This window comes from Abramis brama (assembly GCF_963993115.1).
Source record: "Abramis brama genome assembly, chromosome: 16".
NCBI classification, from domain to species: Eukaryota; Metazoa; Chordata; class Actinopteri; order Cypriniformes; family Leuciscidae; genus Abramis; species Abramis brama.
The window spans coordinates 17,953,996-17,981,623 of NC_139978.1; the positions used below are offsets into that span (position 1 = coordinate 17,953,996).

General features: G+C 37.7%; 2 protein-coding genes across 3 annotated transcripts in view; both read right to left on the bottom strand.

The window, feature by feature from the left end:
* Positions 1 to 19,346, bottom strand: part of LOC311065814 (DLA class I histocompatibility antigen, A9/A9 alpha chain-like) — a 119,857-nt gene extending 100,511 nt beyond the window's left edge. The window contains exon 1 of the mRNA XM_084086582.1: positions 19,339 to 19,346. The gene's annotated coding sequence lies outside the window, so the exon portion shown is untranslated. The remainder of the gene's footprint in view (positions 1 to 19,338) is intronic.
* A 2,332-nt stretch (positions 19,347 to 21,678) lies between these two features.
* LOC311065816 (DLA class I histocompatibility antigen, A9/A9 alpha chain-like) lies at positions 21,679 to 27,628 on the bottom strand. Of its 2 annotated transcripts, none has more exons than XM_084086585.1 (7): positions 26,803 to 27,628; positions 25,625 to 25,882; positions 24,954 to 25,232; positions 24,473 to 24,763; positions 24,196 to 24,321; positions 23,999 to 24,043; positions 21,679 to 23,906 (listed from the first exon to the last, which is right to left on the bottom strand). In XM_084086585.1, exons 1-7 carry the CDS (start codon positions 26,849 to 26,851, stop codon positions 23,884 to 23,886), a joined length of 1,071 nt encoding a protein of 356 aa, XP_083942711.1. In that variant the 5' UTR covers positions 26,852 to 27,628; the 3' UTR covers positions 21,679 to 23,883. The 2 variants fall into 2 exon arrangements, with proteins under 2 accessions (XP_083942711.1, XP_083942712.1); XM_084086586.1 differs by having other exon boundaries at positions 27,470 to 27,571.

Here is a 27,628-nt window from a genome sequence, read left to right on the forward strand (position 1 = left end):
AATAAAATAAAATGATTAACTTTTTCATATAAAATAATGGCATTTTTTAATAATTAAAAATAAAATATTTTTTGAGTTTGACAACGAACACACTGGAAAATACAGCTATACAACATAGTTCAAAACATTAATAATTTCTGAACATTGACTCTCAGTCTTCATTCACCTTTTTCTCAAGTTTTCTCAATAGAATTCATAAAAGTATTGAAAAGAATAGCATAGTTCTAAAAGGGGCACATTGTAACACAGTATTACAACATGCCCCGCCTGCACAACTGGGATGAGTGTAATCTGCTAGTTAGCGAAGCATTAAAGAACCATATAAACTGTTAAATAACATATTGGAGAATAAAATAATATCAGATTTGAAATTTTAAATAAACACCAAATAGACGTGGAAAATTAACATAAGTCAGAAATGTACTTTTGCTATGGTTAAATAAATGTTCAGTGATATCTTCCAAAGATTATGAATTTTGGCGCAATTATTTCTCTTTAGTGTTAATATGGCAACTAGTAACACTAGTTTCGTCATGCTAGTATTTGAAACAAGGGTGTTACAACTAGCCCCGCGTTAGTTTGAGCCCCGCTCTCCCCCTATTTCTTACCATATTATATGTATTGTTGTAATTATAGTTTGTAGGACAAATAGTTTTACTATTCTCACATTAATAGAAAATAGCTTACTTCCGCGTTGCAAAATAACATGATAGGAAAGCATTAAATTCACTTACCTGCACTGACACCTGTCAAGCATGACAGCATATACACAATCTTGAGCATTCTTTAAATGAACGAATATGGATAATCTCTGTAAAAAAAAAAAAAAAAATTATGCGCGTGCACGCGCTTGTCCCTTCTTAACACGATTCCAAGTCAATGCAAAATCGGTCTTCAGAAAAAAAAAACTGGTGTTTTGTATACAAAATAACAAAATTATTTTGCCTTCTTCTATGTTCCTTGATAATTGTCGTCTAGCTGCTTAAAGTTAAAATACAGTGAAATTTTCTTCCTCAAGACGTGGATATTCCCTCTTTCGTTTTATTTTTAATTTCACTTCTGTGTGGCTGGTAGGCTAGCCTACCTGAGGCGTGTGATTTTGCTGTAATATTGTGAATATTATTTATGAACCCATATCTCGCGTGGGTTGTGCTTGGGTCGGAGTGTTGGCGAATGGCGATAAAGCGCAATGCGGACATTGAATCCTATAGCCTACAAGAGACTTTTTGGTAATACTTTTGTAAGACTGGAAAAACTGGAAGAACTGGAAGAGAGAGAGCTACTCTCTGAGAGAACAAAGGAAATTAGATTTGAACTCACCATTTGAGATGCAAAGTCTCACCTCAGAACTCTCCCGCTCTTCCCCACTCCCCCTCTTTCATGCTGAGACCACATGTAATTCACCCAAAAATCCATATGGTTTAATGTGAATAGGAGAGCAGGACACAACCTAACGCTGGGCGAGTTGTAACACACTTGTTTTAAATACTTCCACACATGCTAGCATGATGAAACTTAGTGTATTTACTAGTTGCCACATCAACACTATATACAGAAAAATTGTGCCAAAATTCAGAAATCTTTGGAAAATATCACTGAACATTTATTTGACCAGCAAAAGTACATTTTTTACTTACATTATTTTTTCATCTCTGTTTTTTTTTGGAGACAAATCTGATATTATTTTAATCTACAATCTGTTGTTTAAAAGTTGAGATGGTTGTTTAATGCTGATCTAACCAGCAGAAGACACCCGGGTTTAAATCCCATTTTCACAGGCGGGGCATGTTGTAACACTGCGTTACAATGTGCCCCTATTAGAACTATGATTATTATATTCTATACTTTTATGAATTCTATTGAGAAACCATGAGAAAAAGGCAAATAAAGACTGAGAGTCAATGTTCAGAAATGATTAATTATTAATATGTTTTGAACTATGCTGTATATCTGTAATTTGCGGTGTGTTTGTTGTCAAACTAAAAAAAAAATATATTTTTAATTATTAAGAAAATGACATTATTTTATATGAAAAACTTCATAATTGTATTTTATTGAGAAAATATTTCTTGTATATTTTTTGGATTAGATCAGATTACATTTTAAGCTGTAATATGGTCTTGTTACAATGTGCCCCTCACATGTTACAATGTACCCCACCTATGGGGCATGTTGTCACATTTCACTTTCAATCTTTCAGGGTAAATAAAGAAAAAAGTATACGCTGTATTAATGAAACAAAACCACATAATTGTACTAGACATTTGGGAAATTCATTTGGGAAAAAATAAATACTCTGAACCCAAAGTAGGTTACAAAAATGGAGAAAAAATGGCGTTAGGTTGTGCCCCACTCTCCCCTAATTATCATACAGTATTATAGGGTGAATACTGGTAAAGTGGGACACTTTCTGATAATTTACCTTCTGCATAATGTTTTATTATGATCCAAATGTCTTCATAGCTGAAGCCCCTCATATAATACTATTCTAAATAGCTTAAGTGCTCTACTCTACTATACAGAATAAAAAAGAAAGAAACATTAAACACAGGATGGATGACTCTTCCTCAAACACACATAGACCCCAAACCACATTTTTCCAGGCGCTACTGTCAAACTGGGACACCTTTATTGGCAAACTGGGACACTTCAAACACATTAAATTGTTATTCAAATGTAGGCCCAATGAATTAAATACACAATAACAATATAAATAACAACAACAAAAATAATAAAAATCACTTTTTTTTAAGGAGGGGTGCAGGTACAGCAGATTCTTTCCACCCCTCCCTCCCTTGCCTGTCCACAATATTTTGTATTGGGTTTAGTTTATTTCATATAAATTTAAAAAATAGAAATCTTCATAAACATTTCTTCTTATATGCTAATTTTATTCCACACAAGTTTCATTTCTTTTTGTTGAAAAGTTTTTTTTGCAAATATTGCAAATGTCCCAGCCATCCATGCTTGTACCCTCCATCTTTCTTTTTTTTTTTTTTTTTTTTAATTGGCATTGTTTTTTAAAATCAGTTTACAATCTTTGTTGAAATATCTAACTAGCTAACTAAATTTATAACTAATTTTACTCAATTTAAGAGGGGCATACAAAAAGGTAACTCAATTCCCCCATTAGAATGACTTAAATGGCTGTCCCAGTTTGCCAGTAATACCCTGTCCCAGTTTAACAATACGCTATTGGCAAACTGGGACAGTGTCAAAATCACATAAAAAACAACAAAAAAAGTTTCATATGAATATGATTTTTACAAATTCTGATTCACCATTACATAACAAAATATATAACAATTACAAATGATCCATAAGTGTTTTAATTTTTATAATCTTAACATTATTCACCTCAGAATGCTATGTCATTTTACTTTACCATCACGGTTCATTGTAAGGTTGTTGAATATGGTGTGCCACACCCCCGGAAGTGATGTTATAGCTACAGAATCTATATTTTTTTATCACATACTTGCTTATGATGAGCTCAGTGTTGATTTTTAGTAATGGAATCATTTACATGTAAAGATAGAAATTAAGAAGCTTAACTGTCCCACTTTACCCATTGTCCCACTTTGCCAGTATTCACCCTACATGTTTGGTATCATTTGAAATGTTTCAGTGCGACTGGTACAAGTGTCTCATTCCCAAATAAGTCAAACAAAAGGTAATAAGGTTTTTAAGAGTTTAGAGATAACTGGCACACAAAGTAAGGTGGTCTCTAGGCAAATGGTCTCCTACCCCCCAAAAGGTGTAAACTCTGAATGTAAATGCATTGTTAGCAGATGTTTCGAAAGAAGTTTCTGCTTATATAATGAAATGCAACGAGAAGATCGGGGCCTTTCTGTATTTCAGATTAGCCCATGAGGCTGAGAGTGAGTCTCTCAGCTTCATGTATAATGTTGGGTTCGCATCTCTTCTCTTTATTCCAGAGAATTTTATGTTTTGTATCGATTATCTTTGAATTGATTATGTAATTGGCATGATACATTTACCTGACATAATAAATTGTTACATTTGATTATTCTTTTTTTTAACATTTTTATTTAAGTAAATGCACATCTTAATTGACTTTTGTTTTTTACAAACATAGAAGAACAATGGCAAACTCGGCAGTTTCATTTTATTGTGTCCAGCCAAAATAATGAATAACCGGATCCCAAAGATCCTTCGCTGTTTGGGGTCAAAATGACCCCACTGGACTTTTCTTTCATTTTTTAAAAATGTTACCTTCATATCAGGGGCATGAAACCCTGGGACTTTTCCTAAATAACCTATCTAAACATGCACAAAAAAACTGGGCTTGATTTGGTTGTTCTAAAGGTGTGTAAATTTTTTTTTACCTTTTAAGGTGTTTGGGGTCAAAATGACCCCACATTGAAAATGAATGGGAAAATGAAAAAAATGACTTTTTTTAATTTTGTTTGTCAAAAAAATAAAATTAAATCCATTATAAATCTGAAAATTTCTACATATAAACCAAGGTCTGGTCCTAGAGCATAAATAAAAAGTAGAACGAACTTTCTATCTCATACACACACACACACACACACACACACACACACACACACACACACACACACACACACAAACACATAAACAAACACACAAATGTATGTGTTTGCAACAGAGAGCATTTTTACAGAAATTGGCAAATAAAATAAACAAAACTGGCATAAATCTAAAAAAATTTACATTTAAATCAAGGTCTGGTCCTAGAGCATAAACCCAAAGTGGAACGAACTTTCTATCTCATACACACACACACACAAACACACACAAACACACACATGTATGTCCCTGCAACAGAGAGCATTTTTATAGAAATTGGAAAATAAAATCAACTAAACTGGCATAAATCTGAAAAATGTCACATATGCAACATGGAACAAACTTGTTCACACACACACACACACACACACACACACACACACACACACCACAGTCATGTCATAGTGGTGACTTGTAATGGTTCTGCAAATGTATGTATAATAATTTGCAAAAGCAGATAATTCAAAATATATCAGAAAACAACAACAAATTCTAACTCTGACAAAAATACAGATTTTTTATGTATTTCAAAATGTTTAAATAAATATTCACAAAATATATATATCAAAGTTGTGAGGAGAAGTTGAAGCATCAAAAACAATAAAGTGAAAATGAATGAGTCTCTATGGCCCTCTATTGGATATATGTGGTCATTGCACTTTCTTTCTTTAATTATAATTTCTAAAGTTTTTCCACAAACCTGCAGATGTCATTATTCTATCCCTAACACATAGAGCAATGTCCAAAAACTATTTAGATTTAATTAAGATCATCATTTAAGTGATTTTTTCTTTAAAAAATCATTTTTCATGAGCCAATTTATGGCCTAGTTATGTAATTGTGCAGTAAATAGGTAAAAAACTTCAAAATTTCCACAAAAACACAGCATAAATGTATAGTTGAGAAGTAAATAAAAAAAATGATATATAGTTTTCCATATAAAAAATGTATATTTCCTTATGCAATCGCTCTTTAAAGGTTTGGGGTCAAAATGACCCCAAACACCTTAAGTGTTATCCTTTTTTAACAGCGATTAAGGGTTAAACTGATCAACTTTCAAGTGAAGTTGGGCCGTGATTTTCTCCATATAGTATATCTCCTTCAACCCCTTCTGCCATTGTTCAAGTGTAGGGGGTTGGACCTTGAGCCAGGACTTACTGTAGTAATCATTTTTCTTGCCACTAAGAGTAATATCTGAATCAATTTAGTGTTTGTTAAGACCCTCTCTTGGGGCTACTCCTATTACACAGTGAACAAATTATAATGACAGGTTACATTTTAACATGACTTGAATTTCCCGCGTAACTCCCCGCCAAAAGGGTTTCAGGATGGGGCAATCCCAAAAAATGTGAGTATGATCTCCAATTTGGTTACAATTTCTCCAACACAAATTTTATTTACTTTTGTCAAAACTGAATATAATTGAGGGAGTCCTAAATAATCTCATCACGACTTTCTAACCGAATTCTTTCCACACGGGACTATTTGTGGTTTTGTGACTAATTTCACATGCCTTAATCCATTCTTCATCTTCAATAATAATATTTGCTTCTAATTCCCATTTGCCTTTCATGTCAAAATAATTATCTAACAATTGTGACTGTAGGAAATTATACAAATTTGAAATAGTCCCGTATCTGCAAATAGATAGTCCCGTATCTGCAAATATCGGAAGAAATCTTTGGAGGATAGTCCATGTTTGTCCTGTAATTGTTTGAAGGATTTTAGGATTTCCCCATCAAACATCTGGTGTACAGTTATCAGTCCCTTCCCTGCCCAATTCAAAAAACCAGGATCCATTTTACTTGGAGGAAAGTCACTCAATTTGGCTATTTGGAGTGCACGTGAAGTTGTTAAAGGAATACCCAGTCTCTTCCTCAACATTGACCATATACGATGAGTACAGGCGATCCATTCATTTTGTATTTTAAGTTCTCTCCATTTCTTTTGTTCCAAAAATAATGCTGTCTCCAAGGGAACCAATGGGCTCGAGAGATTCTCCAACCATAACCAATTTGTCACATCCTGAATCACCCATTCTACTATTGCTCGTAACTGTGCTGCCCAATAATACAGCTTGACATTGGGTAGACTCAAGCCACCAGTTCCCTTAGAGCTGCACAGCAATCTCTTCCGGATCCTAGGTTTTTTCCCCTGCCACACAAATGTAGAAATCATCTTATCCAGATTTTTAAACACAGATGGAGGTATCCATATAGGCAAGGCCTGGAAAAGATACAAAAGACGATGAAGAATGTTCATCTTTACAACTTCTATTCTGCCTGTTAAAGACAGGGGGAGAATATACCAACGCCCCACATCTGCTTTGATTTTGGACATTAGTTTACCATAATTCTCATTATACAATTGGGAAGCATGAGGCCTAACAACCACACCCAAATATCTGAAGCCCTGAGTGGGCCAATTAAATGAAGCTATTTTGTCCAATTCATTTGGTTTGTCCCCTACCAACCACAAAGCTTGTGACTTGGTCTCATTGACCTTATAGCCCGAAACTAGTCCAAATTCTCTCAGGCACTCTAACAATGCAGGAACAGAAGTCAATGGGTTAGAAATATATAGAATAACGTCATCGGCATACAATGACAGTTTGAACTCTGTGCCTCCGACAGTTACTCCTTGTACTCTATGATCTTCCCTAATCAACTCTGCCAATGGTTCTATACTAATTGCGAACAACAGGGGGCTGAGGGGACAACCCTGCCTGGTTCCTCTTTTAAGCACAAATTCGTCAGAGATATAGCCATTTACCCTAACTTTGGAGGTAGGATTCAAATACATCACCCCAATCCACTTGATAAATTTAGAATGAAATCCCAATTTCTTTAAAGTATACTCTAAAAACAACCAGTTCACCCTATCAAATGCTTTCTCAGCATCAAGGCTAAGAAGCATTGATGGGTCTGTTTTTTTCTTAGCTACTGTCATTATGTTTAATGTTCTCCTAATGTTATTAATTCCCAGTTTGGTCAATACCAATTACATGTTTTATACACTCCTGTAATCTTTTGGCCAATATATAACATTACAGACTTATTGGTCTATATGAGGAACAACTTGTTGGGTCTTTGCCTTCTTTATGAATTACGGATATTGTTGCTTGAGACCAGGATTTAGGTGGATCATTTTGAGTGAGAGCATAGTTAAAGGTTCTTTGTAATAGAGGGATAATTTCATCTTTGAAACATTTGTAAAACTCACCTGGATAGCCGTCCACCCCTGGGGACTTATTATTTTTTAAATTCTTAATGGCACCTTCAATTTCTTTTATTGAGATTGGTTTTACTAATGCTTCAGATTGGGTGTCAGTTAATGAAGGTAGATTAATATTTTCCAAAAATCTTTCAATCTTAATTGCCTTGTCAGTGGCTTCCGGTGAGTCATACAATGCCTCATAGTAAGTGGAGAATGCATCGGCAATATCTTTAGGATGAGATATGACTTTTTTGAAATTTGGATGTAGAATTTTTGCTACTGTACTATTTTTGCCTGTGCTTTGCGTAATTGAAAAGCTAGTAATCGACTAGCTCGATTTCCCGATTCATAATATCGTTGATTGGCAAATCGTAGGGCCCCCTCCGCTTTATATGTTAACAGGTCATTAAGCTCTTGTCTGCACTTCTTTTAAGCTTGAAGAGTATTTTCTTGACTAGTCTCCTTATGCTCCTTTTCTAACATTTGATTATTCTAATTGACTTTAACATTATTTTCATTAAAGAGTTAAAAAGAATAGTTAAACATTCACTCACATTTAATGATGCACAGATATCATTTAAACCTTTTCATTTATGGAGTCAGATGAAATAACGAGAGAATACATATTCAAATTTATTGCATTTATTCAAAAAATACTTTGCCTCGAGAAAAAGACAGTAACACGTAAAGATCTTAAGGTTTATGAATGTTGCCAAAATGAAGATAAATATATGAATAAGCTTGTGCAACCCAGGTCAGAAATGAGCTGATCAGAAAAATAAATATAATTTGCAATAATTATATTTTCACTCAAAATACTGAAAGAAGTTATGTTATCAAAGTTGTTCTGCTGCATTATGAGCATCAAAATAATTAAAATAACTATGATAATCAAAGCGTGACATTTGCCAAAAGATGGGCACTGTAAAGTAAAAGAGATTAAAAAGTGACATCAACCTAAAATCAAATTTAAGTTAAGCTAATTAAAAATCAAATACTTAATAAAGATAAGTTATACTTATTTAGAATACTGAGAATTACTACAGCTTTTAAAGTTATAACAACATTTTGGAGAAAGCAAGAATCCCCAGTTTTAAATGACTGATTAGATTTAGTCAACATATGAAGTGGATCAAAAAAGTTCATCAAAGTTGTACTAAGACAAGAACGGGTATTGTTCAAAATTCATGTATAACTTTGATGAAAAGTTTTGATCCACTTCAAATGCTGACTAGTTTCTAAAGTACACTATACAGGATAACATGAAATTAAGAGCAAAAGTATACATTTTGATATGGTGTCACGGTTTTGTTTTTGGGTTTGTTCACGTCATGTTTTCTTGTCTGTCATGTGATCCCTTGTAAGTCATGTGATCCTGCCATGTGTTCCCTTGTCTGATGTGTCAAGTTGTCATTGGTTCATTGTTCACAGGTGTCCCTTGTCTAGTCATTAGGCTTGTGTGTATTTTAGCCCTCATGTTTGCCATGTGTCAAGTATTGTTCCCTGTAACCACTGTTTGTGAGTTCAAGTTCAAGTTCAAGTTCAAGTTCAAGTTTTCATACCATACCATGCCATGTTTTTGTTTTGTGTTTGGTTTTGTTTATAATAAACTGCACTTGGGTTCTCATTTACACTTGCCTCCAGTGGATCACTTTACAGAATACTTGACCTAAACCATGAACCCAGCAGTTGACCTCCTGTCTTCGTCAGGACAACCGGACCATTGAGGATTATGTCAAGGACTTTTGCGAACTCTGTCACAAGGTAGATTTTAATGACGTAGCACTCGAGGACATTTTTAGACATGGATTAGATGAACCTTTGCGCTATGGACTGCCTGGGGGAAAAATCCACTTCTCACTTGAACAATACATGGACTATGCCCTGTTTTTGAGCGGTTCCTCATTTACTGTGGGTTTTACCGATGAGGAACACCGCAAACCCACAGTATCATCTCAGCCTGAACCACTTCACGCCATGCCTGCCAAGCCTGAGCCACTTCACGTCATGCCTGCCAAGTCTTAGCCACTTCACGTCATGTCTGCCAAGTCTGAGCCACTTCACATCATGTCTGCCAAGCCTGAGCCTCTTCACGTCATGTCTGCCAAGTCTGAGTCTGTTCACGCCACGTCTGCCGCCGAGCCAGTGTATCCGGACAAGATGGCCGCTGCACCCCCATGGTCCCCTGAATTGCCGGCTCCGCCCTGGCTTCCTGCACTGCCGGGTCCGTCCACACCATGCCACAGCCCAGGTCCTCCCACGCCAAGCCATGACCCAGGCCCGTCCACGCCATGCCACGTCCCATGTCCTGTCCCCCTGCACAGGCCTGGCCCTCCATCCCCTCCATCATGTTTGCCATGTGTCAGGTACTGTTCCCTGTAACCACTGTTTATGAGTTCTGTTCAAGTTCATGTCTTGTTTTGAGTTTTCATGCCACGCCATGTTTTTGTTTCATGTTTGGTTTTGTTTATAATAAACTGAACTTGGGTTCTCATTTACACTTGCCTCCAGTGGATCACTTTACATATGGGCACCTCTTAAATCAAAGAATATTCTAAATAAATGAATACATATTACATGAATTATCTTTTTTTATTTAGGCATAACCCTCCCTCCCTTTTAATTTACCTATTTATTTTTTTTATTATTATTGTTAGTATTATTAGTTGTTTAAATAATATTACTTGAATTCTATGGAAGTAAAATAATGTCAAATGTTTTTGAAATAAAAAGCCTGTTGAATTGCACTACTTGAAAAAAATAGGCATTGCATTAACCATGCTTGCATTTTAATGCATTGTATTTTTAGGGCTTGCATTTTTATGGGCTGAAATTCAGCATGGTTGAATATTTAAGCTTTGAATATTTCAATTAAAAACATTTCAAACACCTTTTCATTATTAAAAATTCAATAATCCATATTCACCTTTCATATTTCACTTCCAAAATATTCAAACTGTTTAAAAATACAACCAATAATATTCAACAGGCAATTTTTGGTCCATTTTATTTCGCTTTGCAAATTCGCTTCCACAAATTCAGTGGTTCAAATTCGACAGTAAATTCAACATTGACGTCCAGGAACTGCAGGAAAAGCAATAGATTACCGAGCTTACTCTCCATCTGCTGTTAGTCGACCTCACCATCAGATGGTGCAAAAGCGCGTGTTGTTGATGAAGACCAGCAAAATTAGAGCAAGTCATTCATTCATAAAACTCATTTACAGCAATGTAAGTGTATTTGTGATTATTATGACGGCTGTTTTGTTAAATTCAGTGCCTTCACGGTTACTTTTCCTGTGTAGCCTGCATCTTTCTCTACCGTGAACGAGATTATAATGTTATTCCCCGATGCGGATGTACAGATCCAATGTTACATTTTTGAGGTTGACATATTTCTCTTGGTTGTTTAGTTGCCTTAACTTTATATTGTGGCGATGTGATGCATGCAGGCTATTAGGGTTTCCCTCAATACTTCTGGACATACAACGCTTAACGTAGATTAATGGACTACAGTGATGTAAAAGACCAAACTCGCAGGCAAGCAGATGGACTCAGAATAACGCGCAAAGCTTAATGCTGAGCGTTTCCCAGTGATAGACTGGCATAAAGTTGGCTTGATGTTGGACATTCGCACATTTAGGGACCGTCTCTAAAGTGTATAGGCCTACGACTTTGGTATACACGTTTCTAACTCCGATAGCATTTGAATAGAACGACTTACAGTCATAAAACCAACTGTAAAGTGTTCATGTAGTGTCAGGCATAATGCGCACCCTTTGGATTTTTGATATTTATTCAAATAAATTTAAGTTTGCTACTGAAGTTGTTGTATGCAACTTTAGAGACGGTCCCTAAATGTGCGAATGTCCAATGTCAAGCCAATTTTACATTTAGTCCTTTAGCAGACGCTTTTATCCAAAGTGATTTACAGTTAAATTAACAATAGGACAACAATATGCAAGTGCTATGACAGTTTAAGCTAATGCAATACACGTAGGCATACTATAGTATATCAGTATATGTATATCACCAGCTTATATATATCGCCAGTATATCACGAAACGCTCAGCATGAAACTTTGCGCGTCAAGTTCATATTCTGAGTCCATGCTTGCCTGTAGCCTATATAGTAGCCTACAGCCTACTTCCCCAATAAGGTGCAAGACTGATCTTTCATATCACTGTATAGTACATTAAGCTACGTTAAGCGTTTTGTCCCAACTGAAGGGGAATCCTTGAGTATGAGGTATTGAGGGAAACAGATTATAATCCTGTTCATGGTAGAGAAAGCTGATGACATGTAGAATACACAGGGAAAGTAACAATGAAGTTATTGAATGAAACATAAACACACAGCTTTTGTGTGTTTATCATCTTTTCCGCACATACTGACACAGATAATCATTTCCATTTTATGAATGAATGTCTTCGTCAACAACAAGCGCTTTTGCACCATCTGATGGTGAGGTTGACTAACAGCAGATGGAGAGTATGCTCGGTAATCTATTGCTTTTCCTGCAGTTCCTGGACGTCAATGTTGAATTTACTGTCGAATTTGAACCACTGAATTTGTGGAAGCGAATTTTGCAAAGCGAAATAAAATGGCCCGAAAATTGCCTGTTGAATATTATTGGTTGTATTTTTAAACAGTTTGAATATTTTGGAAGTGAAATATGAAAGGTGAATATGGATTATTGAATTTTTAATAATGAAAAGGTGTTTGAAATGTTTTTAATTGAAATATTCACAGCTTAAATATTCAACCATGTTGAATTTCAGCCCATAAAAATGCAAGTCCTAAAAATACAATGCATTAAAATGCAAGCATGGTTAATGCAATGCCTATTTGTTTTTCCAAGTAGTGCAATTCAACAGGCTTTTTATTTCAAAAACATTTGACATTATTTTACTTCCATAGAATTCCATATTAGGAATTGTGTAATTATAAGAGTTTGATATAAATATGAGTGTTATTTATTTTTTTTTTTCATATTTTTTTCCCCTTTTTCGTATGTAAAAGTGTGAATATGTATTTTTTTAATTGTGTGTTTTTTGATGTGTTGGTGGTGGGTATTGTCACAAAAGGGGTAAAAAAAGAAAGGAAAACAAAGAAGGAAAAATACGGAACAATTATTGGGGAAAATATTATGTCTTTAAATGAAATGTCCAATTGTATATTTGTTTAAATTGAAAGACATAATAAAGTATATTAAATATATATTGTAATGGGGTAAATCAAATGTAGGTTATAGGCCAATTATTAAGCTCAGATTCATCTTATCAGTTAAAATTTAGTCTATGCTTTTTTTAATTTATTTTAATTTTGTGATTTTAAGTTCTGCTTTAAAAAGCTTTTTTTTAGATTGTAATGTTCTAATGTTCTTTTAATAACCATAATGTACTACATCTGCCAAACAAAACCAGAGAGAAATGTATTCATATATTTTAAAACTAATCTAATTAAATCTTGAGCACAAAACATTGAGCCAGTAAGAAAAGAAAACCTGTAGGATATATATGTATATGTACAGTATATCTATATGTACAGTAGGCTATATGTGTATAGGCTACAATGATAAATGATACAAGACCTACAAACGTGTTCAATTATATTGTATAATGTCAATTGTTTATGTTAATATATATATATAGCGTTAACAAAAAAAAAAAAAAAATATATATATATATATATATATATTATATATATATATATATATATATATATATATATATATATATATATATATAGGCTATATATATATACAGCGTTAACATAAACATTTCATATACAACATTGAACACGTTTGTAGGTCTATATTGTATGATTTATCATTGTAGCCTTATTTAAGTCGATTTTCTGTATTTATGTTTGGACTGATAGTGGTTAATAAAGTCAAATAATGGTATGCGAGAGAGTCAGTGGTAATATCATTGTGTTAGAGTATGTGCCTGTAGCCTGCACTGGACCAGGTTAGTTTCCCAGCAAGTTGCCGGAGTGACTGAGCTTGAGCTATGCTAAATTAGCTTTATGAAGCCAAATCATTTGACAATGAGTCAGACTAACTGAAATAAGCCTGGCTTATTTGATAAACCTACAGCCCTCAATGGTCTCTACTATCAACTGAGCTTGCAATGCATTACAGAAACGCAGCCCTTGTCCATTACAGTGTATCCTGACATACAGATTGATAAACAAAGAAATAAAGTAGCTACAGCACACTACCGGTTACACGTGCACTGTTAGACTTTTCTGTAATTTCTACAGTTATTTAGGCTACTTTAAATCCCCCAGTATTATACTGCTATTTCTCTTTACAGTAAATAACTGTGATTCCCATTGCATCATGGGAATTTTCTGTGACGTCTAACACCACATACAGAGATTTACTGTATTTTTTAAATTTGCAGTATACTGCTGTATTTGACGTAACGGCCTCTCTGGCTGGCACCATTCCATTGTGCTTTTTATTTCCTAATTTTTGCCTTACACCGTGTCTACAACGCTATAATAGCCAGAGGCTGTCTATATTGGATACATTAAAGCGACCGGACCATTAATACAAAATGCAAACCTTTTTGTTCCTTTGTCAGAAATAGCGCGAGCGCATGGGCGGCGCATCACACTCTGTCTGGGATTTGTCATGTCGCGCTGGACGCCGGAGCATCCAGTGTAATATCACTGGGGTCTGACTGTCTTTTGTTGGATCGTGCCGTTCGTGTCTGGCCTGGGGAAGAGACGGAATTCACTTCACCGAGAGAGAGACCAGCAAGCAAGGTAAAACAACATTCTGTGTGTGTTGACGGGATTGTGCCCAGTTTAAAATATGTTATAACGTTAGCCTACTCGTCAACATGGCGGTAACGAACTTCACCACGGTAAACTGCGCTAACGTTTCATTTTACAGACTTTGTTAGATTATTGAATTGTCGAGGTAAAATATGCCAACGAGCAACGCTTAGTTTACATTAACAATAAATGAACTAATGTGAATTTCTGTTTTGGTTGTAGATAATGTTGGCCTACTGATAAGAACCTTTATAGTTTTGGCATTAGTTTGCAAACTACAACATATTATAGGTTTTTTTTTTAATGGAATTTAATATTTACTTCCGTTTTTATATGTGTTTAAAGGCAACTGCAACAAAGCGCCAATTCGCGCCAGTGACTTCAAGCAAGATTCTGGAGGTAACAGTTAGGCCATTTGTGATATATTTTGAGATAAGTTTGCTGAAATGATTAGCAATATGTGATAAGTGCTTTGGAGCCACTGGTGCAGACTAGGTAGCTTACAATATCTTATAAAATCTCTATAAAATTGGCTAACTTTATATCAAATAAGTGACCTTTGCATAATTTCTAACTTTATATTTATTACACAGCAAATGAACCAATCAGAAGATGGACCATTTTCCCATTTTCTGTGTTCAGTCTAACCAGATTAAATGTATCCAGGTAAGCACTGCAGTAAAACTCTCACTAATTCATTCAAACCAAATCTAGCATTCTAAACAACTTAAGTTTATATTTTTGCATTATTTTGATATTTTATTAGGCAGAAGACTCTCTACCATTGCAGTCCCACCTGACCAGGAAGGTCCTAACATCAGCGCACAGGTGGGTTAACTACTGTAGGAAGGAGAACGATCATCACACAGTGATTTCTTGCATGTGTCTTATTGTGTATTTGTCTCAAACAGGTACTCCTTCACTGCAGACAAGCTGAAATGGGCTAAAATCATCGCTTTCAGTCTCTCTCTATAGAGACAGAGCGTATTTAGGCCACGCCCACACCGGGGGGGAAAACAATCCAACCATCTCCATTGACTTTGCATTGCGAGAGGCTGCCTCCTTGTCATTTCTGACTTACAACAAAATACAAAACAATGTCGAAAAGCTGATATGTGACAAGATGTACAGCAAACAAGCTAAAAAAAACAGAAATAAGTTTTTATAATCTGTCGACCCCAAAAAACAAGCATTTAAGGACACAAAGGGAGCACAGAGGGGGGTCGCGGAGGGTTTAGCCTCCTTGCCCCTTTAAGGAAGCGTACAATGAGGTCGTTTCTTCCTAATGATTGCCCGGCCACGGGAGCGTGAGATGCTGCTATGGTGCTTCCAGAGAGGGGCTATAAGAAGTACTGCACATTTGCTCTCCCTGATCCGCTTGATGACCTGAGGTAGCATCGCGACCGGGGGAAAAGCATACAGCGGGCGATTCGGCGAGTGCGTCCGTGTTCTTTGAAAAATATATTCGGCAATGAGCGTTGTCTTCGGAGGCGAAGAGGTCGACCTCTGCCTCGCCGAAGGTGCTCCAAATCAGCTGAACCTTCAGAGGGTGGAGAGACCATTCCCCTAGGGAAACCTTGTCTCTGGATAACATGTCCGCACCCTGGTTCAGAATGCCTGGCACGTGCGCTGCCCTCAGGGAGCGCAGGTTGTGCTGAGCCCATAGAATGAGACTCTTGGCCATGGCGTGCAAGGTGTTCGACCTGAGGCCGCCCTGACGATTTATGTTAGAGACCACTGCCATGTTGTCCGTCCGGACCAGGACATGGTCGCTTTCCAGGGAGTCAGGGCTTTGATGCAGCTGTGATTCACTCTGATCAGTAAGTGGCCGGAGCGCCACGCGTGAGCTGGGACACAGCTCTTTAGCCAGTGTTGGAGAGGGCGCATGTGCAGCAGTCTAAGCTGGAGCACTGCTGTTGCTGAGGCCATGAGACCCATCATCCTCTGGAATCTTTTGAGGGGGGCGTGGGCGCCCAACAGTTTGAGTACCTCAGTGCGGAGAACGTGCGAAACGCCTCACTCTCGTCTCGACCACGGCTGAGAAGCGCGGCGGTCTGCGAGCAAACTGTAGCAAGTAGCCGTGTTTTATTATGTTCAACACCCATTTTGATATGCCGGGGATAGCTTCCCAGGCTTTGGCCCGTACAGCTAGGGGTTGAATAAAGGCTGGGGGCGGGCCGCTGTGAGATAGGGACCCGGCCGTCAGGCCGTTTTGAGCTATTAATGCCGTGTGTACAGCACTCATGAGCGGGGGCGAGCGCTGCACAGCGGGCGTGCTCATAATCGCATTTCCAGCATGAGTTAGAGAAGAAACTGATGCGGGAACAGTTTTTATGTGTAGAGGTGCGCACTGAAGAGTGGGTACGCAATCTACATTCATTGTTTCTCCCGCGCTGGTTGGGGGGAGAGAGAGCGTCAAGTTGACAGAGCTTATGTGTAGGGGTGCGTGTTGTAAAGCAGGCACACTTGCTACTTTTATTAAACTTCCCGCTTGAGCTGGGGAAATGTTTATGGCAATGTGAACAGTGCTTGTGTGCAGGGGTGTGTACATGACAGTAGACTTATGCAACTTCCAGCATGGGCTGGGGAAATTCTTGAGACTGTGGGAACAGTGCTTATGTGTAGGGGTGCAGACATTGTGGTGGGCACGTGACCTACTGGTGACACAGACAGAAAAGGGCTCTTTTCGTGCTTTGTGTGTGTCGTCGTTTTGTTTGCAGGTGAGCGTGTTTTGTAACCGGCCTATTGACTGCAATATAGGCATTTCCAGCCGCCTGTGAGGAGGCGACTGGAGAATGTTTGATAAACTTTAGGGAGATTGGTCCGGCCTCGGCGGGACTCAAACACTCCCTTTTTCTTCTTCCCGTGGCTAGGAAGTCTTGCAAGGCTCGGGGTCCAACGCAATCTTGGGTCGGTGCCGCTTTCACATGCGGAGGCGACGGCGCCTTCTTCTGGTGGCTCGAGGCGGAGCCAGAGCACTTAGGCAGAAAGTGGTGCATAGCCTGCGACGCCTTCTGAGCTTCGGTGAAGCGCTCGGCAAACCCTTTAACGACTGGACCAAACAGCCCGCTCTGGGAAATAGGCGCGTCGAGAAAAGCTGCCTTATCTGCGTCCTTCATGTCCGTAAGCGTGAGCCACAGGTGCCGCTCGAGAACAGTCAGGTTCGCCATGCTGCGGCCGATGGACTGGGCTGTTGACTTCGTGGCTCGCAGGGCCAGGTCAGTGGCGCTGCGTAGGTCCTTAAAAGCCTCCGGTTCAGGTCCAGACTCGTCCATAAAGCGGAGAAGCTTGGCCTGAAACACTTGGAGCACAGCCATAGTGTGAAGCGTCGATGCAGCTTGGCCGGCAGCGGTGTATGCGCGACCGGCGAGAGCTGAAGTAGTGCGGCAGGGCTTCGACGGATGAGAAGCTTTGACTTTCCATCCGGCAGCAGTGATGGGCGATGGACGGGCAGAGGTGGGCGGCCACGGCCTCTTCGAGGGGAGGAATCGCCTCATATCCTTTATCCTTCGCGCCGTCCACGGAGGAGAGTGTCGAGGAAAAGGAATGTTTCAGGTGAGCTGAGTGTGGCGCCTTCCACGACTTAGTGAGCTCGTCGTGTACTTCCGGGAAAAATGGGGCGGGTCTCTGCTGAGGGGCCTGCCGGTGCCCCTGCAGGAACCACTCATCTAACCTGCTGCGTGCAGGCTCTTCCGGGGAAGACCAATCGATCCCGAGGTCTTCGACGGCCTTGGAGAGAACACGAATGGTCTCAGAGTCCAAGTTCACCCTTGTGCTGGCTTGGGTCGATGGTACGGGGTCTGAAGCGGAGCCCGTCCAGTCGTCAGATGCAGCAAGAGAAAGGTTGTCAGCTTTGTCCTCCTCGTCGTCCGACGCTCCGAAGGAGACGAGACCTGCCGCTCGCAAAGAGGGGCGCTGGTCCGCCTGCGTGTACTGAACTGGCGAGGGGGAATCATCCAGAGAGAGCGAAGCACGCGGGGACTGTGCAAAGGGCGAGAGAGAGCGGAAGTGGAGGGATCATCCTTGTTGAAGACGGCAAGGCGAGCCCGCAGAGTGGGGAGATTCATCTGGTTGCAATCAGGGCAGCCGCCCTTGGCGAGTGCAGCTTCTGCGTGGTCCCGGCCCAGGCAGGAAGCGCAGAGGATGTGGCGATCTCCACCGAGGAGAGGGCCTCTGCACGAGGCGCAGTTGGTGCGAGGCATTTGAAACAACGCCCATGTGAAATTTCTCTTTTAGAAAGTGTCGCGGGAGCGAACACAGCAAAAAGGATACGGCGCGCCGGATGGCAAAGCAGAACATCGGGCTGAAGGCGGCGAAGGAAGCCAGCGTCCTCAGATCTGCAAAGCAGGGACTTGTTCCGCTGGGTTGCTCGTCGACGGCGGCGAAAGGCTTGTAATCCAGAGAATCAGCGAAGTGGAAGTGCACTGGAAGAGGGACACTGATCTTTGCTGGTGAACAGCACAGGGGAATCCTCTCGCTGTGGAGAGAGTGAGGCATGCAGGATCTGAGCCGACGTGAGCTCACCGAGTCCCGTTTGCTCACTCAGCGGCTGCTTATAACATACGGACTCGCCCATTTGGGCACACGAGACGCCATTGGTCTCAATTCATTATAATGAATTGATACATTTTTACAGTGTACGCTAAACGTTACTCCTTTCTGATGGCAGTGCATGGAAACTTTTTCTGGCCTTCGTTGTTTCAAAAGTGTTTAATATCAGGGTCAAATTGACATTTTAAATTAAATAAAAAGTACGGAAACCTGTAAATCAATTTACCTGCATTGACAACTGTCAAGACTGACAAATACAGAAGCATGAGAATTCTCTCAATTAATTCAAAATAGGTGTTGTGTACTTCTACAATGTTTTTTGATATCATCCATTGTTAGGATACTAAGCAGCCCCTCAAAGTTCATTTGGCACATTCTCAGCAGGGAAGACAGTGGAGTGTTCTCTACAACATGTTATTGCCTGTTTTATCTGCTCTTTCATTTGTTACTTTTACTTTCACTTTTGGAGACCGCAGCTGTCATTGGATTGGTTCAGATGCCTGCCAATCCTTGGTGCTAATGACCCAAAATGGACATTGCAAAACAATGGACATAGTATCTTTTACACAGTTTTATCTCATTTGTAAAATTGGATATAGCAAAAAACAAAAACAAAAGAATGTATGCCTTGCTTTGAAAACACATTGTAGGCACAGAGACTTTTGATAAAAGTAAATAAAATTGACATTGCTGGTAAGTTTAATAATTGGGTCATTTTTTATAGGCCTATATATTTTTAAGTTTATTGCAGAGTAAAATATTTTATAGAAGCCTGTTTCAATGTCTGTTTAAATGTTTCATTTATGTCCAAATGTGACACGTGTTAGGTCTATAAGTACACTTTATAACTACAGACAGGTATTGAATTCACTTCCAGCATTCATTGCACTGTTTAGCAGCGATTTTAGACAGTTTGAGTGTTTTGCTCACAACTTGACCAGGGCACAGCCAGTGTGCACCACAAGAATCCGCAAGAAGAGAGAAACAAAAGGAAAGAGAATTAAGCATCAAACAAAAAGAGGCAGATGAAAAAATGTAAAAAGAAAGGTGATTGCCGGTAATACCAAATTGTAGGTTTGGACTTGCCTGTGTGATTTTGGTGGTCCTTAAAATAAAATGTTCAGTCTTTCATGATGTCATAAATATCACTGAATGTATCACCAGCATCATTGTCATCATTCGAATTATTTTGACTGCATGCGGTGGACAGCTTTCCATGATATTGAGTCATTATACATCATCTAACATCAGCATAACAGTGAACTCATGATGTGTCTGTCCAGCAATATACAGTCACACCAAAATGTATTCAGACACCTTCAACATTTCTCACATTATCAGTTTATTCACTAACGTTAGAAAATTGTAAATAAATTATGACAAGAACTCAAGATATGACAAGAACAAGTTGATATTTTACTGCTTTTGGCCATCCTTCTGTTAAACTGTCTTACACATGAATTAGGTTAAATAGCTGTCAGCTGTTAAACGCAAGTACACAATTAGATAATGCCAATAGTCAACCAATTACCAATTAAATGCTTCATTTTGTTCAGTCTGTGGTGTAAAAAGGATGCATTAGCAATTAAAGAAAAAACACTTAAGCAAAACATGGTCAGGTCAAAGTGTCTGAATAAATTTTACTGGTGGTCCACTATATGAGAAGTTTTGGGTATAATATGTCACAGTTTATTTTGCTATCAAAAGGTTTCTCTTTGAAAGTAATATGTCACATTTTGGGCACTTTGGGCATTTGTATAAGGATGCAAAAAAATAAAAATTCTTGGACATGTGACAATATCAGATGCCTTGAAGTTGCGAGTGAGAACAGGTTGGATAAAACACAAATCTTAACGTAAATTAACGAATCCAGGTGTTATGGATCATCTCTGTAAAAAAAAATGATGGGCGTACACGCGCTTGTCCCTTAAAGGCTGGTTTCTAAAGTACTTCTTCCTGCCTCTATGTATTAATGCTCATGGTTAACCTAAATGGGTTCCATTCAGACCTTAATATTAAGTATTTTACTGTTATTTGTCAACAAGATTCAACAAGACATTTTCACCTGGCTAGACCCAATGTTTAGATCTGTTGTGGTATTTATGCGAATTAGCACATCTGTAATTAGATTATGCACCGTTTGTCCATGTTAACAAACAATTAAAAAAAAACTTGTAATACATTTTTTGTTTGTCTTGATATAAGTAATCAACTCAGTAATTTTCATGGTGATATCTAAAGGTTAAATTTTTTACCCTATTCATGTGAGAAAAATAATGAATAGGCATATGAATAGGATATATTTGGGTCTTTTTCGGAACTTTCCCCTAATGGGATTCTTCGGGGCTTTTGTTTCCTTACTCAGGACATATGGAGGATACAAAATCAGTTGAGTTTGATTCTGTTGCAATTTGTTCACCCTTTTTTCCTAAAACGCCTGGACTATTATTCTTTAAAAACATTTCATAACTGTTAAACATTCGTTACCTGTGTTACATTCCTTTGTGGTTTCATCATTTAATGGTCATTTTCATGACAACCAAAATTACATCCACCAAGCAAATGCTAATTTTTTTAATGCTTTATTATCAACAAATAGCATGTACAAGAGTAACTTCCATGTTACATAAGAAGTACATATCAGATGTTTTACAATACAATAGAAATTACAAAAAAAAGAGAAAAAAAAGAAAGAAAACAACAGCATATCTATATATTGTTGAGTAAGCATAAATGAATACTTAATTGAGACTCCAAGCAGCAAGTGCTTGTTGATAGAATTTAGAGAGTTTAATTTGAAGTTTTTCAATTTTATAATTGCACATTAAAAGAAATTCTTTGCCACCTAAATGAGAGTAAATATACAGAGAGATTATATTCCAAACAGACCATGGGTTTTGAAAATATTGTCTAAGGCAGTTTATTTTAAAAGCATTGTTCAGAGAGCTAAAGTCTATAAAATGTAGACCACCTTTATCATATGAATTTAATATTACTGATTTCTTAGTAGTGAACTTTGTTTTTTCATTCAAATTCTCATATTCTGTCAATTAATTTACATGTTTGTTTGTCAACATAAAGTGACTGAGCAGTAAATGATAAGCGAGAAATGCCTTCTGGTTTAGTCAGAAGAACTCTTCCCTTGAGTGACAGATCTCTCAGAAACAAATGATTCAACTTTGCATGTCTTTTGAGGCAAAAAATGGAGGGGCGCCTCTTATCATCTTATTATCAAATTATTTTAACCCCCAAAAAGGTGATGCTTTCTCTTACATAAATGTTACAAATTGAGGACTCCAAGCAGTTGCCAACTGGATGCAGCTCACATTAATTGATATTATAAAGACCTGAGGCTTTGGAAAAGGGCTTAATAGTTTCTAATGCAATATCTACTTGAGAGACATCCTTCAGAAACAAGGCAGTGTCATCAGCTAACTGACTTATCACTTCGGTATTGATTCCTTTTAATTCCCTTTAAAGGGCTTTCCTAAGGCCCTTTAAAGGGAATTAAACAAATCAGATTGTTTAAAACACATTTCAGTCTTTTTGATAAAAGCAATTATTTTATAATCATTATTTAGCAACGTATTTGGCTGACAACTATCAATTAAAATGGGGTCTTTATTTGGTTTTGAGGGTGATAAGCCCTTGACACATCAGGGTTGGAGGAAGCAAAGCTCTTTCAAGGCTCTCCATAAACACTTTAAACAAAAAAGGAGCTATGGTCTTTCTAAATGCTTTATGAAATTCAGCAGTTATACCATCCATTCCTGGAGACTTATTTTTCAAATAATTTATGGCATCAATAATTTCTTCTAATCTGAGAGGGGCTTCGCATATTAGAATCCTCTATGCTAAGATGCTTTATGTTGGGCAAGGACTCGGAAAACTCAGTAGTAGATTGTTGACAAAAATTTGAGGTGTAAAGATAACTATAAAACTCAACAAAAATGTGCAATGATTTTGGGGTCCTCAGCAATATCACCATTAATATTCAATAGCTCAATATAATTATTTTTGGCTTGCATGCCTCTCAAGTCTAAAAAATAGGCAGAGCTCTTCTCGCCCCCTTCAAGCCATTCTTTTGTAAATTTCCTCTAATTTAAGTTTCTGCTCAGTAAGATATGTTTTGTCCATTTCTGAAATTTCTTCTACTTTTTTAGAAGATGGAAATTTTACCTCAAATTTTATCCTCACCAATTTTCCTAATTTTTGCCAGTTCACTACAATACTTAATTTTTTTTTATTTTTTATCACAGAAAAGTTCTGAGATCTGTGCGAGGATGACCGTTGTGTGTCTGTCTACAGTGCTATGTTGCTTGGGGCTGGAGACTTGCATGGAGTTTCAGGGAGAGATGGAAATTCTTCCTCCACCAGCATAAATTCATCCGGATCAGTGTCTTGTTTGAGATAATCATGCAAGTTGTCAGTAATCAGATCACTGGAAGGGATCTTCATAAAAGTTTTGGCCACCTGAGTGCTGCTGCTAGTTTTGCTAACAGTGTTAGCATTTACGCTTTGGTTGGACCTTCTTTCCAGCACTTTTCCTTTTTTCAGATCCACCCATTGTTGTGTCCGAAGAATCACTGTGTTATTAGAGTTAGCCATCTTTCAAAGTCTTCTTTGCAACAATGTTACAAATCACTTTAAGTATTTGGGAATGCAGAGCTGATCAAAACACGTGCAATCAAGTAATCATCTTGGAACCTCCCCGAAATGCTCATTTTCCCATGTGTTGTCTTGATTTTTTAATTTAATGCATTACATAGACTCAATTTTCATCATGCGTGGAGGCTGAAATCAATAAAACGTTCATTTAGTTCCATTTCTAGACATTTTCCAAAATTAAACTTAAAATGAACATTTTGCTGACACAGTATACTCACATGGAGTAGGGGAGTATTTATTCAATGGCGTCTCAGAGCCTTGTCCTGAATAAGATGAAATAAACCAGAATAAAAAGTCACAATCACAAAACTGTATACAGTAAACATTGAAAGAGCCTCTTCTAAAGGAACATGATGTTTGGTTTCATTTTCTAATTGAGCATCAAATGTAGTGAACTGGACTGTAGAACATTTACCAGCAGCACGTCTTTTCCTCCATATGATGAGTGCAGTTACGATGAGAACAGCCACACACATTAACACCAGCACACTGATAACTACAGACAGACTGACGGATCCTCCTGGGTCATATTTATCTGTATCTGAAATTGTGGTGAATTAAAAAAAACAGTAAATAATTACAAAAGCTAAAGATATGTACTGAAATAGTATTTATTATTATTAAATCTATGTTGTTGATATCAAAAAGGACATTTTGTTTGTTTGCTTGCTGGTTTGGGCATTTTTATTTACCAAATATAATGTCCAGTTTGTTGTCCAGATTGAGGTGCTTCATTGTACAGTTGTAATCATGTCCTTCACGTAGTTCTTCATCGCTGATCACTAAACTCTTCCTCATCTGGTAAGTTCTGTCTCCGTTGGGCAGAATCTGTCCTCCTGTGATCTGGTCATCATCCACAGGCTGATCGTCTCTGAACAGGGTCAGGTTAATGTGACGGGGGTAAAAGCCAGTGGCCAGACAGCTGATCTGAAGCCCTTGAGAGTCTGGGAGTTTCTTTCTCATGAGTCTCACTCTGGGTTTCACTACAGAGAATAATGAGAAGTGTTACTGTTGTTAAACTGTTGAATCAGTTATTTATTTAAGGTTATCATGTTCCATTACACATTCAGAGGCACACATTTTCTGTCAGTACTTCTGTCTGGGTCATATCTGTTGATTATATATTTTTTTCTATCTTAATTATACTGAAGTTTATCAGGTTGATTCTCTCACCTTTTCTCATCACATTGTTCTTTTCCAAATGCAGGTACCTTCGCAAAACTTTAATGCAAATAGGATGATAAACATTTCCATATAAATACTTTATATGAAGCTGTTTTACTTGGTCCCATGATATAATCCATGGCTTTTTCAAATGGATATCGTTTTGTTCCAGGTCATAGGTGAACTCCTCCATACATTGTCTATCAAAAGCATCGCAGAAATGAAGTGGACCTGGTTTATCATCATTCAATAGTTCACATCCAACAACTCTCTGATGAACATGTACACCTTAAAATAAAAGAAAAATGTTTTTTTTAATTAGTCCTCACTCTGACACAATATAAAATGAAGTAAACTGAAAATGAATATTTTGCACTTTTTCAACATCAAAAGTTTTAATAAAATAATTAAAACACATAGAAGCTACAGTCAGAGGTGTAAAGTCCAGGTTCAGAAAGTAAAAGTCCTCCTCGGTATTTTGTTCCAATCACCTGGATTTGCTAATTAGCAGTTTTTCAGCCAGGAGATATAACTAATTAGTGAAATCAGCTGGCTGAGTTCATGGGTGGAATAAACATATGGCAGGACTTTTACTTTTTGACCCCTGGACTTTACACCTCTGGCTACAGTTATTAAATGAAGTATGTGTTAATGCTGATAATGTAGGCTTTAGTTCTCACCATCTGTGAGATTGAGGTGTTTCTTAACATAAAAATCCCTATTTTTCATGCTATCATACAGGTTTTGAAATACAACACCAGCATCCTTTTGCTCCTTATTATAGTATTTTGAATCATTGTGAGAGCGATAGACGGGTTTCCATGTGGTTGAGTCATAATATCCTATTTGCATATCATCCAACATCACCACAGCACTGAACTCAGGAAATGGTGTCTGTCCAACTATATATGTTGCCAAAGCCATCAGTGAGTGAGAACCTGTGGATACACAAGGACGAGAAATATTAGTACAGATTAGTCAAATTAGACCATAACATGACTATACATTCCAGTCCAGACTTATCTTCCTCTGGGCTCTGGCATTATAAATGAATATTGTGGAACAAATTTTATCTTTAAGATGTGTGTGACCATCATATGAAAAGAAGAGGGTTGGAGAGCCTCCTGTCACGAATATGGTTGAAAATAAAATCATTGGCTTAGACTAGAGAGACAAAATTCTGAGAGCTTAGTCTATAAAAGAGGAAGGATGCCCTCCCCTCACTGTCACTCGTGACTGTATGATTGCTGACCTTTTCTTGCAAGAAAATAAACCTCAAAGTAAATATATATATATATATATATATATATATATATATATAGAAAGCAGCAGGCTGCCATTGTGCAATTTTACAATTCACGTATGAATAGATATTTCACACGTATTAACAATTTAATGATTTTTTTTCTTTTGTTGCACAGACAAAAACTGTGCAACAGACAAAATATTAAACTTGCAACATTAAAAGGATTGGTCACCCAAACTTGTATGACTTTAAAAAAACAAACAAAAAAAAAACAAAAAAACCCCCATCTGATCGTTGTTTTAACTAGAAATAATAAATTACAATGAAATACCTACAAATGATAAATTGCCATCCTACTGTAAACAACTGTTAGGTGGCTAAACATCACAATTAAGATACAACAACTTGCACCTTCATGCTTGTGCATGTCATAGTTTATAGGTTTATAGACACAAACACTCAAAACTGGTATTTCTTACCATATGTATTGTCGTAATTATAAACACACTTGTTTGTAGCACAAATAGTTTTACTCTTCTCACACATTAACAGAAAATAGCTTACTTCCGCGTAGCAAAATAAGGTGGATAGGAAAGCATTAAATAAACTTACCTGCATTGACAACTGTCAAGCATGACAGCAGATACACAAGCTTGAGCATTCTTTAAATTAATGAATCCAATTATTGCACGCGCTTGTCCCTTCTTAACACGATCCCAAGTCGATGCAAAATCGGTCTTCAGACAAACAGGTGTTGTGTAGCTTACTTCTACAATGTTCTTTGATCATTATCGTCTATCGTACAGTGACATTTTCTTCCTCACGACGTGTTCTCTTTCGTTTTCTTTTTGACTTTTGCTGCGTCCCAATTCGCCTACTTATACTACGCCCTAAACGTATGTAGGCTACTCATTTTGTACTCAAAGGTGTGTAGCAAAAGAGTAGGGGCAAGCTTTAGAACATCCTACTTCGTCGCGTGCATCCTGTCACCGTAAACTGCCCTGTCAAACATATTGTCACAGTTAAAATCCTCCATTCAATCTAATTTAATTTCCTACCGTTTCGGAGATAAATGTAGTTGCATGTTTATGGAGTTAAACAAACAAATCCAGCATTTTGCAAACAAACTCGATCAGCTTTGCAAAGGAAAACTCGACTCGCAAACAAAAAGAAAGCAATGTGCAAGTACAAAGGTCATTTGAGCAAAAATAAATAAATGAGCCTAGATAATGTTTCACAAATAAATACAAACCATCCTACAAATTGCATGTAGCCTAACCTTTGAATAAATACCAAATCTAGTGCATACAAATGCACGTCTGTTATGATTGTGAGACACTTGGCTTTTTATGAGATCTCTCGGCTCGATTTTCTCACAAATGTGTCCAGGCAGATTTTCCCAAGTACTCCTCGCTGCGGACTGTAGCGCGGTGACGTC